The following is a 14185-nucleotide window of genomic DNA, read 5'->3' on the forward strand; positions in this document are numbered from 1 at the left end:
GAGACTACAGTCAAATGGACAGAGGAGCCAGCGTAAAGGGGCTACCAGTGTCCAAATCTGGGACAATTTTGAGCATTGAAATGAATAATGATGGCTGGGCATTGTGGCTCACATCTATAATCCCAGCGCTTTGGAAGGCCAAGGCAGACAGATCACTTGAGCCCAGAAGTTTGAGACCAGCCTGAACAACACAAAGGAAAGGGCAAGGGCAAGGGAAAGGGAAAGGGAAAGGGAAAGGGAAGAAGGGAAAAAAAAGGAAAAAAGGGAAAAAGGGAAAGGGAAGAAAAATGATAATAGATTAAAATACAATGACTTTTTAAAAAAATCTACTAGTCTACGGTGCTACATGAAGCAGAGGTGGGGAAAAGAAAGGAATGAAGAAAGAAAGGGAAATTAATTCTTTACAGCAGACTGCTATAAAGGTAGAAGAAACGGCAGATGTGAAGAATCACCATTTTACTACCCCCCAATGTAATAACTGGTTCAGGCAAGAATCATGAATGGATGCTAAAATCACTGACAGGAAGATTTAGGGGAACTCAAATAATCTCAAAGTACTATCCTATAATTACTTATTAATTGCAAAGAAAGAAAAACTGTATACTTTTATAATGAAGAGAGCTAGCAATCACCACTTTAACCAATAGCGGAACAACCTGACATCATCTGCCTTTGATGTAATGAAGTAAGAAGTACCCATCAGCTATGCAATATTCTTGAGGGGGAATAAAAAAAGCTTAACTTGAATCTAAGCAAGAGGAAACAATCAGACAAATCCATAATGCGGCACATTCTACAATAAAATTATGCTGGTCTCTTAAAAAAAAGTCAATGCCATAAAAACAAAAGACAAAACAAAAGAGGGAAGGGAAGGAGTCTGGATTTGAATTAAGGATATTTAGGTATCTAAAACCCAAATGCAACATGGTAACCTTGACTGGATCCCACTTTTTAAAATTTTTTGTCCAATTATAAAAGACATCTGGGCCAGGTGCAGCGGCTCACATCTATAATCCCAGCACTTTGGGAGGCTGAGGTGGCCGGATCACTTCAGGCTGATCTCAAGAGTTGACGACCAGCATGGCCAACATGGTGAAACCCCATCTCTACTAAAAATACAAAAATTAGCTGGGCGTGGTGGCGGGCGCCTGTAATTCCAGCTACTTGAGAGGCTAAGGTGAGAGAATCACTTGAACCTGGGGGGCAGAGGTTCAGTGAGCCAAGACTGTGCCATTGCACTCCAGCCTAAGTGACAGAGTGAAACTATGTCTCAAAAAAAAAAAAAAAAAAAAAAAAAAAAAAAAAAAAAAAAAAAAAATCCTTTTTTATAAAAAAAAACAAAGGAAAAAATTAAAACTATTTTTAAAAAAAAAAAAAAAAAGACATTTAAAGGGCAACTGGGGAAATTTCAATATGGACTATATATAAATAATATTATTGAATTAATGTTAATTTCCTTAGATACAAAAATGATGTTGTGGTTATATGAACAATGTCTTTATTCTTAAAACAATAAGAACTGAAGTACTCAGGAATGAGGAATCATGACATCTGCAACTTTCAAATGGCTCAGCAAAACACACACACAAACAAAGTAAATGTGATGAAATATTAACAACTAGTGAATCTGAAAAATAAGTTCTAGATTCAAGTAGATACTTGATATTAAGGAACTACAATGTTTTTAAGTGTAAAAATTATATTACAACTGTGTTAAAAATAAAAATGCCCTTACCTTTTAGAGTTGCCTACTGAAAGTTTTTTTTAACTTTGTTGTTTTGTTGTTTTGCTTATTTAACCTCTTGACTTGATTATCTTTGTTCATTGCTTTCTGCTACCTAGAACAAGTAACCCAGAATCTATAACCTTCAGGAGTGTGAAGTTATATTCCATCCTGCTTAGCCTTCAGCAGTCACACTTTTTTGTTGCTGTTGTTGAGACAGGGTCTGGCTCTGTCACCCAGTCTGGAGTGCAATGGCATGATCTCGGCTCCCTGAAACCTCTACTTCCGGGTTCAAGCAATCTTCCCATCTCAGCCTCCCGAGTAGCTGAGATCACAGGTGCACACCACCACAACTAGCTAATTTTTGTATTTTTAGTAAAGATGAGGTTGGTTTCTTGCCATGTTGCCCAGGCTGGTCTTGAACTCCTGAGATCAAGTGATCCTCCCACCTCAGCCTCCCAAAGTGCTGTGATTACAGGCATGAGCCACCATTCCCAGCCCGAAGTATTTATTAATTGAAATCATGTTTGGAATTTGCTTTAAAAAAATTAAAGGGGGGTGAAAGGAAGTACAAAAAGTCTAGCCATGTTGAAGCTGAGGTAATGGTACCTAAGAATTCATTATATTACAGTTTCTACTTCTGCTTATATTTGAAAATTTCCATTAAAAATGTTCTAATTCTGTTTTAATACTAATATTTTAGGGATTATTTAAAGTCTGTCTAAAACTCAAAGAAAATGAAGATATATATGGAACTGGAAGATCAGGAAGATAAACCCAAGTCTTCAAACCATAAACTGGACACTCATACTGTATAATTTTGAGGAGATGGCCTCCAGGCTTTTTATGAGAGCATGACACATAGTTACATCATCACCATCAACCTGGTGGCTCCTACATTATCAACCTTCTTCTATGCCACTTATTCAAAAAAAAGGGAGAAATCATAGGGATCACTAATTAAATTTTAAAATTGAGAAGGGGTATTTCCTACCAAAGGGAAAAGAATGGAATAGAATGTTTATAAAACATAACTTGAAGGAAAGGCAACCTAACAAATTATTTCTGTTTAATTATTTTAAATTTTATCTCCTTCAATTTTTATAGCACGCTTATCTTGATTTTACATTTTGAAGAATAATTAAAAAGAAAAATCCCATTTTAACTAGTAAAAAGCACCTAGGCTAGGCATGATAGCTCACGCCTGTAATCCCAGTACTTGGGAGGCAGGTAGATCACTTGAGCTCAGGGGTTCGAGACCAGCCTGGGCAACACAGGCAAACCCTGTCTCTATTTTAATATATGAATTTAAAAATAATAATAAAACATCTAAAAGCTGTGTGGGACAGAGGGGAGGTCAAGTAAGGAGATCCTACCTCCATCATGACTAACTTATCGGGATATGCCAGATCTCCAGGAGCTGGTTTATAGCCCGTGATGTCCGTCTGAATGTAGATGTGGGTTCGGTAGACAAGCCGCTCCTGTACATCTTCTAACATCTGCTTGACTCCGGCTGCAAATGCCCCCAGTTGCTCAGCTGATAAAGAAAGTGCAATAAGCCATTATTTTAGATTTAGAAAAACACTTTCTTTTAAACAAGCAAAGATATTACTAAATTATTCAGAAACAGTATGAACCACTTTTGCTTCAAGGCTGTGGCTGTATTCTACTTCAGTATGACTCAATGAGCTTGGAAAAGTTTAATAAATGTCTTTCAATTGTCTCAACTTTAAAACTCGGCAATACTGTTAATCATATTATTAATATGAATAATAAAATCTGAATTTGAAGAGTGCTTTGCTCTTTAAAATTTAATTTCTATAGCTTTAGGCCAAAGCTAAGAAATTGCTAGGGTAGCTTATTAACTGGGCTATCATCATCCCCATTTTACAGATAAATTGAGTACCACAGATATTAAATGACTAGTTAACATTTTCACAGAGACAAGTACAAAGTAAAATAAGTATGAGTTTATATAGTATTTCTTTATTTTTAAGATGCCATCAGCCAGGCACAGTGGCTCATGCCTGTAATCTGAGCATTTTGGGAGGCCAAGGCAGGCAGATATCTTGAGCCCAGGCATTCAAAATCAACATGGCAAAACCCTGTCTCCACAAAAATAAAAAATTGCAAAAACTTAGCCAGGCATGGTGATGCGCAGCTATAGTCTCAGCTACTTGGGAGGCTGAGATGGGAATCACCTGAGCCCAGGAAGTTGAGGCTGCAGTGAGCTGTGATCATGCCACTGCACTCCAGCCTGGGCAACAGGGTAAGACCCTGTCTCAAAAAAACAAACAAAAAAAAAAATTGCCATCAATGTTAAGACATACTAGTAATCTAGTAACAGCCTTCCAAAAGACAGGGTGTTAAATATACCACAGAATCACATGAGGCCAGGCATGGTGGCTCATGCCTGTAATCCCAGCACTTTGGGAAGCCCAGGTGGGAGGATCACTTGAGTCCATGAGTTCAAGCCTAGCCTAGGCAACACAGTGAGANAAAAAAAAAAAAAGAAGAAGGAAGAGGAAGGAGGAAGAAGAAGGAGGAGGAAGGGGAAGAAGGAGGAGGAGGGAGGAGGAAGAGGCAGAGAAGGAGGAAAGAGGAGGAGAAAGAGGAAGGAGGAGGAGAAAGAGGAAGGAGAAGGAGGAAGGAGGAGGAAGGAGGAGGAGAAAGAGGAAGGAGAAGGAGGAAGAGGAAGGAGGAAGGAGAAAGAGGAAGGAGGAGGAGAAAGAGGAAGGAGAAGGGGGAAGAAGGAGGAGGAGAAAGAGGAAGGAGGAGAAGGAAGAAGGAGGAAGGAGGAGGAGAAAGAGGAAGGAGAAGGAGGAAGAAGGAGGAAGGAGGAGGAGAAAGAGGAAGGAGGAAGGAGAAAGAGGAAGGAGGAGAAAGAGGAAGGAGAAGGGGGAAGAAGGAGGAGGAGAAAGAGGAAGGAGGAGAAGGAAGAAGAAGGAGGAGGAGAAAGAGGAAGGAGGAAGGAGAAGGAGGGAGGAGGAAGGAGGAGAAGGAAGAGGAAGGAGGAGGAAGGAGAGGGAGAAGTGGGGGGAGGAAAGAAAAAAAATTAACATTAATTTTGGCCAGTTGCAGTGGCTCATACGTATAATTCCAGCACTTTGAGAGGCCAAGGAAGGCAGATTGCTGGAGTCCAGGAGCTCAAGGCTGGCCTGGGCAACATGGCAAAATCCCCTCTCTACAAAAAAAATATAAAAATAGCTGGGCATGGTGGCGACACCCAGGTACCTGTAGTCTCAGCTACTCAGGAGACTGAGGTGGGAAGATCACTTTAAACCGGGAAGCAGAGGTTGTAGTGAGCCAAGATCACGCCACTGCACTCCAGCCTGGGTGATGAGTGAGACCCCAAGTCAAAAACAAAACCAAAACAAAAAATTCTTATTTTAAAATCAGAGGCAATAAAAAATTCAGAAGCAGCTGGGCATGGTGGCCCACACTTATAATCCCAGCACTTTGGGAGGCTGAGGTGGGTGGATCACGAGGTCAGGAGATCGAGACCATCCTGGCCAACCAGGTGAAACCCCATCTCTACTAAAATACAAAAAAATTTAGCCAGGCATGGTGGTGAATGCCTATAGTCCCAGCTACTTGGGAGGTGGAAGCACGGGGATCGCCTGGACCCAGGAGGTGGAGATTGCAGTGAGCTGAGATTGTGCCACTGCACCAGCCTGGTGAGAGTAAGACTCTGTCTCAAAAAAAAAAAATTCAGAAGCAGTAAAACATGAGAAAATGAATGAGTTAAATGCAGTGAAGTAACTTTGGAAGAGCAACAAATCCAGAGCGTCTCAATGAAAGCCAAAGTGAGGACAATAAATTCTGCAAGTAAAATAATTACCAGAAGGGGGCTGGGCACATAACCCCAGCACTTTGGGAAGCCAAGGCGGGCAGATCGCCTGAGGTCAAGAGTTCAAGACCAGTCTGGCCAAAATGGCAAAACCCCATCTCTACTAAAAATACAAAAAAATTAGCCAGGTGTGGTGGCGTGCACCTGCAATCCCAGCTACTTGGGAGGCTGAGACAGGGGAATTACTTTAAACAGGGAGGTGGAGGTTGCAGTGAGCCAAGATTGCTGCACTGCACTCCAGCCTGGGACACAGAGCGAGACTCTGTCTCAAAAATAAAAGGATAATTACTCAAAGGGTATGTTTGTTTGTTTGTTTGTTTGTTTTTGAGACAGAGTCTGGCTGTTGTTGCATGCACTGGAGTGCAATGGTGCGAACTTGGCTCACTGCAACCTCCATCTCCCAGGATCCAGTAATCCTCCTGCCTCAGTCTCCCAAGTAGCTGAGATTACAGGCACCTGCCACCAGGTTGGGCTAATTTTTGTATTTTTAGTAGAGATGGGGTTTCATCATGTTGGCCAGGCTGGTTTCAAACTCCTGACTTCAGGCATTTCACCCGCCTCAGCCTCCCAAAGTGCTGGGATTACAGGCATGAGCCTGTAGGGTATTTTCTAAAGGTACCTAGGTACTGTTAGGAAAATCATGTTCTCTATGACAATCAAATCAAATACTGAAAAATGTATCACATGGACAAAGTAGGGCTATTCCAGAGAACTGCTTTTATCTGTAATAAAAAAGATGAACTATTATTATGAATATACACAAAAACAATTCCTGTTTTTTAATCAAAAGTATACAATATATTCAATTATTTATTTATGTATTTTGTATTCTGGTAACAGCATGCTAGAAATGCCTAACCAAAAGTGATGATGTGTTCTCTCTGAACTCCAGTTACCAGAAAGAAAACTGACTATAATTATTTTATTACTAATTTTACCATATTTTAATATTCTTTCCCTATCTGATTGTGTCTTTAGTGACAGAATAAGGTGTAACTTCATTCAAGAAGGGGCAAGGCATCAAGCCAAGCTTCAAAAATATTAAATTTATGTATTTAGTGGGGTGAGGGAAGAAGAACCTATTTTTTTTTTCAAATTCATTGAGCCAGTGATATAACTTAAAATGATCATTTCTACTCATTTACCATTGTTCTGCACATGATCTTCAAGCACCTCATTTTTAAGAATCCCACAAAGTTCCGACAGAGTCTCTAAGTGAATAACATGAATGATCAATGGCCTGAAGACATCATACAATGACACACACAGTTTCTCCAAAAGCTCACTAAAATGAAAGAATAAAACATGGCTATTAGTAGTAGTTTTTTCAGGATTTTCTAATAGTTTAGAAAGCCTCATTCCAGTTGATAAGAATGATAAGTATCTACTGGAAAATAGTATCTGAGAACATTATAGAATGATAAGGGAAAAGCTGATTGAAAGTAATTCTATAGTAAACTGTTTTGCTTTAAAAGCTCAGAAGCAATAAGCAATCCACAGCAGTCAACTCAAAGTAGCTGCCCCCAAACAAAAGTCAACCTATTACAACTTTTATCTATTTCAGCAATAATTTTCTATATGTCCTTTCAAAAACAATAAAAAATATTTCAGAAGATTTAATTACCTTTTATATTCTACTTCACTATGAATCAAATTATATTTTTCCCCCCCAGGAGAGACAAGTTCAAAATTTTTGAATACTTATAGATTTAGATAAATAAAATTCAAAGTACTTTGGTCATACACCAAGTACTTCGAGAAATCGTAAACATTTAAAAAGAAAAACTTAAGTTGTCTACATGCTTCATATTGTCAACGGTACTGTCTTCTATACAGAGTATTTCATCAAAAGTGATCACTTCCACTACAACGATAAAGTATTTTTCTCTTCCCCATTACAAGAGTCAAAAGCTTAGAATGTTTCTAAAAGTCAAAAGAGCAAACATGAAGAAACCAAAAGTGACTAACAGTGGATCTGAAAGACATTTTGAGAAAAATAAAGAAAAGGTTATTAAATAGTGTCTGTATTTTTTAATCTTTCATTAGTTAGAATCACAGAATTTTTTAACTAGAAGGAATTACTGTACTTAGTGGAGAGAAAGGGATCTAGACCCCGAGGCTACAGAATCCTGTAGAGGATTCTTCCTATCACACCACAATATCTAAATAATTACATTACGAACAATACGAAAGCATGTAAGTTGCACATTTAAGAAAATATCTGTCCCACCCAACAATATTCTGTTCTCACACACACACACACACATACACACACGTTAAAACACTCTGCAGTTCACGACAGAATACTCCTGTAATATACTGATTCAATATTGTCATTAGCAAGTTAAATTTTATGAACAAGAGTTAGATTCCACAACCACCTACTCTAATTTTGATGTTGGTTTTGTGAAAAATTCATTGTAAAGTTGGTGTTCATCCTGGCAGACATGAACCATGAAGGCACAGCCACTACGAACCTGCAGTAAACAAACACACACCACCCACAGTTAAAGACACACGACATTTCCAGTGTTTATGAAATAAAGCCTACGCTTTATCTGCAGAGATTACACATACATACTCTTAAAACAGCTTACTGAAGAACAGAAAACGGCTGGTTTTCAATAGATTACTACATAATGAAATTATAAGTGATTTTTATTTTCTTAATGCTTTAGTTTTCAAACTTTTAATAAACACAAATCCCTTTTCTAGTTCAAAAGTGGGTAGTTCAAAAAAGAGCCCTTATTCATTTTTTACAGCATGAATTAAAATTACACTAAACAAAAAAGCACTTCTGCCGTAAAAGCTAAGCTAAATTGTTAATATAAATCTACAAACTTTGAAATCTCATTTTTCAAGAACAATACTTATTTGTGAATCTTATCTCAAAAAATAAATAAAAATGAGACTATTTTGCAAAGTTGAGTAAGGCTAATTACCAAACTAGATTTGTCATAACTAAAACCATACGTTTTTAGTTCACTATCAGCATCAAAACTTATTTAACCAAGTATTGTTTCTAGGGTATCAACATAACTCAAAGGAAGATTTAACATTTAACCAAAACAAGCAGAAACTTACCAAGGCACAATGATCTCTGTTACTTTGGCTGGTTAACTCTGCAACAGTGCAAGCAATACTAGGGCCCAAAAGGAGCTCCCGCTGATCAAGGTAACACTGGTGGATATCACTGAGCAGTTGTTGGTATCTGACAGAAAACAAATAAGATTAAACTTTTGATTTTAGATATACAAATTAAATTTCATCTTGAATCCAAACCTCCTTTAAAGCTATAATGGTCACCTTTCATTTGCCCACATTAACTATTTAATATTATAAGTATAGATACAAAACAAAAGCAAACCCTAATGAACTGTGATCCCATAAGCTTCATCTTTTAAAGGATTTCTTTTTCAAGAATAGGGACACCACATCTGCCCAAATAAGAAGGAAATCCTAGTACAGGAAAAACTGCTGTCATGTAAACTTACTAGGTCTGTGACCTTGCTCCCCAAAATAAGTTGTGTGTTACAAGAACAGGCTAGGAGGCAACTGCTCATAAAATATCAGAGACGAAACCCGATTTGGAAAAACAGTGCTACAAGACAAGGCTAATGTGGAAACCAGATTAACTTCTAGGTACTCACTCAGGTATTTTTTCAGATCGCAGCTCTATTTGTTCAATAAGAGTCTGCAGAGTAAGAAAAAATGCATTTAAAAAGCCATCTGTTATACTATCCATTACTTTCTGATTATAATATTAATCGTATCACATACTCAGAAAAACTGTAAATATAAGAAAGTTAAAAATCATACAAATCACTTATAATACCAAAAATTAATCACAGCATTTCAGTATATTTTCTTTCCGTTTTTTTTATATCCACAGTGCCTATATTTTTCTCTTTACACAAAACTGTAATTATAGTACATATTCTGCTTTATAATCTGTTTTTTTAAAAATTAACATTATTGGGGCTGGGCGTCTCCCACCCGTAATCCCAGCACTTTGGGAGGCCAAGGTGGGTGGATCACAAGGTCAGGAATTTGAGACCAGCCTGGTCAATATGGTTAAACCCCATCTCTAATAAAAATACAAAAGATTAGCCAGGAATGATGGCATGCACCTGTAGTCCCAGCTACTCAGGAGGCTGAGGCAGGAGAATTGCTTGAACCCAGGAGGTGGAGGTTGCGGTAAGCTAAGATCACGCCGCTACACTCCAGCCTGGGTGACAGGCTCAAAAAAAAAAAAAAAAAAATTAACGTTATTTCATAAACATTTTCCTATCATTAAATACTTTTCAATACTAGATGAAAATGTACAGAAGCCTTTAGCATAGTATCTGGTACCTAGTATACACTTAATGAATCATAATAAACATGATTTAAAATATTATGCTAAAAGGCTACATAATATCTCATTTCTACTGACAGATATCTAGGTTGTTTCCAAAGAATCACAGCCCATTTGTGAAGAGCCTGGAGTGAAACTAGTGGGTTCCAGCACTCACTCCTTACTAGCCGTTTGAGCCCAGGCAAGCTGGTTCACTTCTGAGATTCCACTCCCTACTGTGTAAAACTGATACAATAATAGCACCTACCTCCCAGGTAGGGACCCCAAAACACCAGCTCAAAAGAGGTATGTATTTTTACAGGCTTTTGTTCTATTCTTCTAAAATGTTTTTAGAAAAGAATTCAGTTACATTTCTATCAGCAGCATTGTCTGTCTCATAAATCCTCAAAAGCACTGACCTTAATCTGCCAATTTCTGACAGACAAAAAAAAGTCACCCAACCTTAACTTGCATATATTTTCCACATGTTCTGTGAGTAATCTGGTCATTTTTTATCAGCTATTCATCTTTCTTTAGTTTCTTCAGCTCTTTAGTTCACTCGGAATATATTATTTTGGTAATGTTACAGAGTAAAAAGTTACTATTTTTTTCAAATATTTAGCAAATCTTCCCAATTCCATGTAGAAAATTCCAGCCTTTCCTTTTTTATTTGGGATGTTTCTTTATTTATTAAGTATTACAACTTTCCATTCCAATGATCTGTCAGTGAATGCTTGAATCAATGACAATATATTTTTCAAAATTTTCTTCTTTAGTCTTGCCTATTTACCAGAAAAAGTTTAGAATCATGAAAAAAAAATTTATTAGAATTTTTGCTAGGAGTACATTCTAATCCATAAATTACTCTGGGAGAAAGTGACATTTTAAAAATTAAATCACCCCAACCGGGAAGAAGATGGGCTTACCATTTATTTCATCTTTTATGATTTTCTGTCTAGTTTTGTCATTTTCTTCATTCTTATGTATCTGTTAAGGTTATTGCTAGGTAAGTATTTTATGCTTTTTGTTACTGATATAATATAAATGAAACCCCATCACATATACTAATTGGTTACTAATGGTATGTAGGAAAGCCACTGATAACTATATAATCATTTTATAGTCACCCACCACACTGAGCCCTCTTATCTATACCATTTCTTTCCTAATCAAACTTTTATCATTCGTATTTGGCTAATAAGCAAAAGCAATCAATCAGGCACAATCTAAGTCTCATGCCATCGATTGATATCCAGTTAGACATCTGTAAGACATCCAGGTTGTACCCATATTCTACATATATATTCTATAAACAAAACTAAGTTTCTCTCATTTCCAAAAAAAAAAAAAAAATCCTTTCAACTGGCTGGCTTTTTTTTTTTTTTTTAAGACAGGGTCTCACTTTGTCACCCAGCCTGGAGTGCAGTGGCACTATCTTGGCTCACTGAAGCCTTAGCTTCCTGGGTTCAAACGACCCTCTCACCTCAGCCTCCCAAGTAGCCAAACCACAGGTGCATGCCACCATACCCAGCTAATTTTTCTATTTTGGGTAGACAGGGTTTCACCATATTGCCCAGGCTGATCTTGAACTCTTAAACTTAAAAAATCTGCCCTCCTTGGCCTCCCAAAATACTAGGATTATAGGTGTGAGCCACTGTACCCAGCCGTCAACTGGCTGACTTTCAAGAGAGAAACAAGCAAGGAAGTGAAGTCAGTCAGCAGAAGTAAATTATTATTTCTAGAAACTTAGCAATGAGTAGAAATAATATATATGCACCAGCTTCAATAAAATGTATCTCAGCTATGTTATAAAATATAACACACATTTATCTTTGCCCCTCCATGCTATCAATTAAAATAAATACATTGTGCATTCCTTTATGTACCAGACACTGCTATGCAGAATGAATAAGGTACATATCCAACCTCATGAAATATTCTACCAATGCATTAATTCAACCCCTAATATCTCACTTGGATTACTGCAGAATCTTCCTTAGTAATGAGGCTTCCCTGTCTCAAATCTCTCTTCATCATAATACATTCTTTATATTGCATCCTTAACCTTTTTTTTTTTTTTTTTTTTTTGAGTCAGAGTCTCACTCTGCCATCCAGGCGGGAGTGCAATGGTGCGATTTCAGCTCACTGCAACCTCCGCCTCCTGGGTTCAAGCATTTCTCCTGCCTCAGCCTCCCAAGCAGCCGAAATTACAAGCTCCCGCCACCATTCCTGGCTAATTTTTTTATTTTTAATAGAGACGAGGTTTCACCATATTGGCCAGCTGGTCTCTTGGCCAGGCTGGTCTCAAACTCCTGACCTCATGATCCATCCGCCTTGGCCTCCTAAAGTGCTGGGATACAGGCATGAGCCACGGCACCCAACCGATCTTTTTTATCAATGCATAATAATTGTACATATTTATAGGGTAAATGTAATATTTTGATACATGGATACAATGTGTTATGATCAAATCAGAATGTTTAGAGTATCCATCACCTCAAACATCTATTATTTCTTTGTGGAGGAAAAATTTCAAATCTTCCCTTTTAGCTATTTTGAAATATACAATAAATTTTTAACTACAGGCATCCTACTACGCTACTGAACACTAGAACTTATTTCCTCTATCAAACTGTACATTTATATCCATCAACCAACCTCTCCACCTCTCCTCCACCCATCCCAGCCTCTGGTATCTATCATTCTACTCTCTACCTCCATGAGATCAACTTTTTTCGTTCCCACATATGAGTGCAAACATACAATATTTGTCTTTCTGTGCCTGGCTTATTTTACTAATAACCTCTAGTTCCATTCATGTGGCTATAAATGACAGGATTTCATTTTTTGGTACAGCTGAATAGTATCTTACTATTTACATATACCCCCTTTTTTTTTTTTTTTCGGCCCCTTGCCCCCATATACCACATTTTCTTTAGCCATTCATCTGTTGATAGACACTTAGGTTGATTCCATCTATTTACTATCATGAATAGTGTTGAATTCAACACAGGTATCCCTTTAATATACTGATGTCCTTGCCTTTGATAAATACACAGTAGTGGGATTGCTGGAGAGTATGATAGCTCTATTTTTAGTTTTTTCAGAAATCTTCATACTGTTTTCCGTAATAGCTGTACTAATTTACATTCCCACCAACAGTGTATAAGAATTTCCTTTCCTCTGCATCCTCACCAACATTTATTTTATGTCTTCTTGATAATAGCCATTCTAACTGGAATAAGATGATATCTCAGTGTGGTTTTGATTTACATGAGTAAATTTAATAATTCATGCTGTTGAGCATTTTTTCATATACCTGTTGGCCATCTGTATAGTCTCCTTTTGAGAAATGTTTACTCAGACTTTTTGCCTACTTTTTAATGGGATTATTCGGAGTTTTTTTCTGTTAAGTTCCTTGTATACGCTGAGTATCAGTCCCTTGTCAGATGAATAGTTTCTACAAATATTTTCTACCATTCTACAGACTGTCTCTTCACTCTGGTGATTGTTTCCTTTGCTGAGCAGAACCTTTTAAGATTATAACAGCCCCATTTGTTTATTTTTGTTTTTGTTGCCTATGCTTTCGAAGTTTTAGCCATAAAATCTTTGCCTAGACCAATGTCCTAAAGCATTTCCCCTACACTTTCTTCTAGTAGTTTTATAGTTTCAGATCTCAAGTCTTTAATCCATTTTGTTTCGATTTTTGTATATAGTGAGAGACAGAGGTCTAGTTTCATTTTTCTGCATATGAATATCTAGTTTTCCCAGCAATCATCCTTTCCCTGCTAAATTTTCTTGGTGCATTTATCAAAAATCAGTTGGCTGAAAGTACCTGCATTTATTTCTGAGTTCTCTATTCTGTTCCATTGGTTTATGTGTTTGTTTAGCAAATCTGACCGAATCACTACTCTGTTTAAGAAACCACTTCATTGGTTTTCTGCTTTTCCTAAATTAGCACAACATGCAACATCCCTCGTGAGAGAGTCTTTGTCATCTTTCCTGTCTTCTTTCCCAACATATCCCACTAATATCCCATGTTCCAGTCATAACAATGTATAAAGATCTCCCAAAATGTATGTCTTTTATATCTCCTACAACCTTCCCTACATGTGCTGTTCTCTCTGTATCAAAACACCCTTTTCAGTCCCTTCAAGACCACTAGCCAAGCTTTTTTTTTTTTTTTTTTTTCATTGAAAATCATAATACTCAGATACCTGCTGCAAAATCTTCTCTTTTTTTTTTTTTTTTTTTTTTTTTTTTTTTTTTGAGACGG

General features: G+C 37.3%; 1 protein-coding gene across 1 annotated transcript in view; it reads right to left on the minus strand.

Annotated features, from left to right (window-relative positions):
• The window catches only part of COG3 (component of oligomeric golgi complex 3), a 63549-nt gene that overhangs the window by 36327 nt on the left and 13037 nt on the right, over window positions 1-14185 (minus strand). The window contains exons 9-13 of the mRNA XM_017535993.2: window positions 9224-9267; window positions 8658-8784; window positions 7959-8050; window positions 6719-6858; window positions 3100-3260 (exon numbers count right to left, since the gene is read on the minus strand). Coding sequence (XP_017391482.1) covers window positions 3100-3260; window positions 6719-6858; window positions 7959-8050; window positions 8658-8784; window positions 9224-9267 — 564 coding nt within the window. The remainder of the gene's footprint in view (window positions 1-3099; window positions 3261-6718; window positions 6859-7958; window positions 8051-8657; window positions 8785-9223; window positions 9268-14185) is intronic.

This window comes from Cebus imitator, unplaced genomic scaffold (assembly GCF_001604975.1).
Source record: "Cebus imitator isolate Cc_AM_T3 unplaced genomic scaffold, Cebus_imitator-1.0 Scaffold94, whole genome shotgun sequence".
Classification (NCBI taxonomy): Eukaryota; Metazoa; Chordata; class Mammalia; order Primates; family Cebidae; genus Cebus; species Cebus imitator.